Genomic DNA, 1,711 nt, shown 5'->3' with positions numbered 1-1,711 from the left:
TAGCCCTATGCTGCTCGGCTTCTGTGCGCCAAGTCTAACCGTCTCATGGAGTGCCAATGAAGCTCGGCAAGAGACGTTCCCTAACTTTGAACTTGGGCGGATTTAACGCCTTGTATTTTCAGCGAGTTAAACGCTTGATTGAATTGTTTGATAGCAATTGATTTTATTCAATTCTTACCTGGCCAGCGACGAACGCCGTCTTTCCGTACATGCGTAGAAGACATATCATAAGATGACCCTCTAAATTTTCTCCCCTGTAAACTTTGCTCTAATAAGCCATTACCAAGCTGACCTGCTGTTGCCATTTATATAAGATTCTATACTAAAAAGAGCATCAGCGAAATCATTGCGAAACTGACCAAGATTTAGTAGTTCACTATTTGGCATGCCCTTTGCAATGAAGTTGTTTTTTACAAGTGTCCACAAAATTTATTACAGCAAGATTCAATAGGTGATAGAATACTCAAAGGTGGCATTTGCGACTTTTGCCTCTTACACGATAGCGGCTTAAGTAGCTCTCCACTGAGTCTATTCCTCTCAAGTGATTATTACACTCTTTCACAATTTTTTTGGGACAAAAGATATCAATTTTTTGCTTTAATCGCACATCACGTCGACAGATATTGTCTGCATACTGCGAGTCAATAATGTAACAAACTTGTTGTCTTTGCGTACCGTGGCCAAAAACTCCAAAAACACCATCATTGTGAGAAATCCCTTCCCCGTAAGTTCTCCTAGCAATCGTCGTCTTCATTAGATACTTCTTGTCTGCGAGTCTACAATTAGGCGCTCTATTCTGTTGTACCATTCCGACACAATGGATCCCTTGTTCCAATAAATAGTGTCGCCAAAGCAAAGACGTGTAAAAATTATCGAACCACATTATACGATTCCTCATATCACTTTCACTAATCGTGAAACACAAGAATTTTATTGATTGCCAAATCTGGCTCATCTGCTAGTCCATATCTTTTGTCTTCTTGTCCGAAGTCAAGTTCGAAACGATAGACGTATCCCATGAGACTACATAAGACAAATAGCTTGCAGCCCAAGTTGAGAGGTTTATTTGGCAGATATTGTCTTAGATAATGACCTACTTCTGTTGAACATATTTCTTCGCCTATTGATGGGCGTTGGTCTATGGGAATGTGTCATTGAGGGGGTCTTTTTCTGATCTGTTCTGATGATTTGTCGGAAGATTGTCGAATAATATTGTTACGGAAATGTCAAACCTACTTTCATTTCAACTAATTGATTATCCCAGAAAATAGATTTCCGAGAAAAGTTAAAACCCTAATGCAAATTCATGGCATGTCAAACTGATGTAATTCTACACCAGAAAAAAGCTACGTTTTTCTTGCATAATTTTATCGATATACGCATAAATTTAAATATTATCCGTTAGTCTTATCTTGTTTCTACCCGACAATAATTTTTTTATGCAAATAATCGTAACTCGAAACATCCAGCGAAACTAACCATTGCTCAGATAGAAGATCAACAATGAAAATAGTCGCAGATAAAGAAATAAACTATGACAGATTGTAGCTGTACTCGGAAACGATATAATATAGGTTTAGTAAAATTAAAATTAAGAAAAGTGAAGAGAAGCAAGTTTCTACATAAAGAGATAGAAAGTTTTAAACATACGATGTAGATTTATTAACTATGCGTTTAAGGGTTAATTGTTTTCTAAATAAAGTGTTGCTGT

The 1,711-nt window shown here is 37.0% G+C and overlaps 1 protein-coding gene across 1 annotated transcript in view; it reads right to left on the bottom strand.

Moving 5' to 3' along the window:
• The window catches only part of LOC119636376 (ionotropic receptor 21a), a 38,244-nt gene extending 37,939 nt beyond the window's left edge, over positions 1-305 (bottom strand). Inside the window, exon 1 of the mRNA XM_038031689.1 lies at positions 179-305. Within this exon, the coding sequence (XP_037887617.1) occupies positions 179-305 (127 nt within the window). The remainder of the gene's footprint in view (positions 1-178) is intronic.
• Positions 306-1,711: the final 1,406 nt, after the last annotated feature.

This window comes from Glossina fuscipes, unplaced genomic scaffold, assembly GCF_014805625.2.
Source record: "Glossina fuscipes isolate IAEA_lab_2018 unplaced genomic scaffold, Yale_Gfus_2 28, whole genome shotgun sequence".
Classification (NCBI taxonomy): domain Eukaryota; kingdom Metazoa; phylum Arthropoda; class Insecta; order Diptera; family Glossinidae; genus Glossina; species Glossina fuscipes.
The sequence above is the reverse complement of the archived record's forward strand: the minus strand, read 5'-3'. Positions and strand labels throughout refer to the sequence as shown.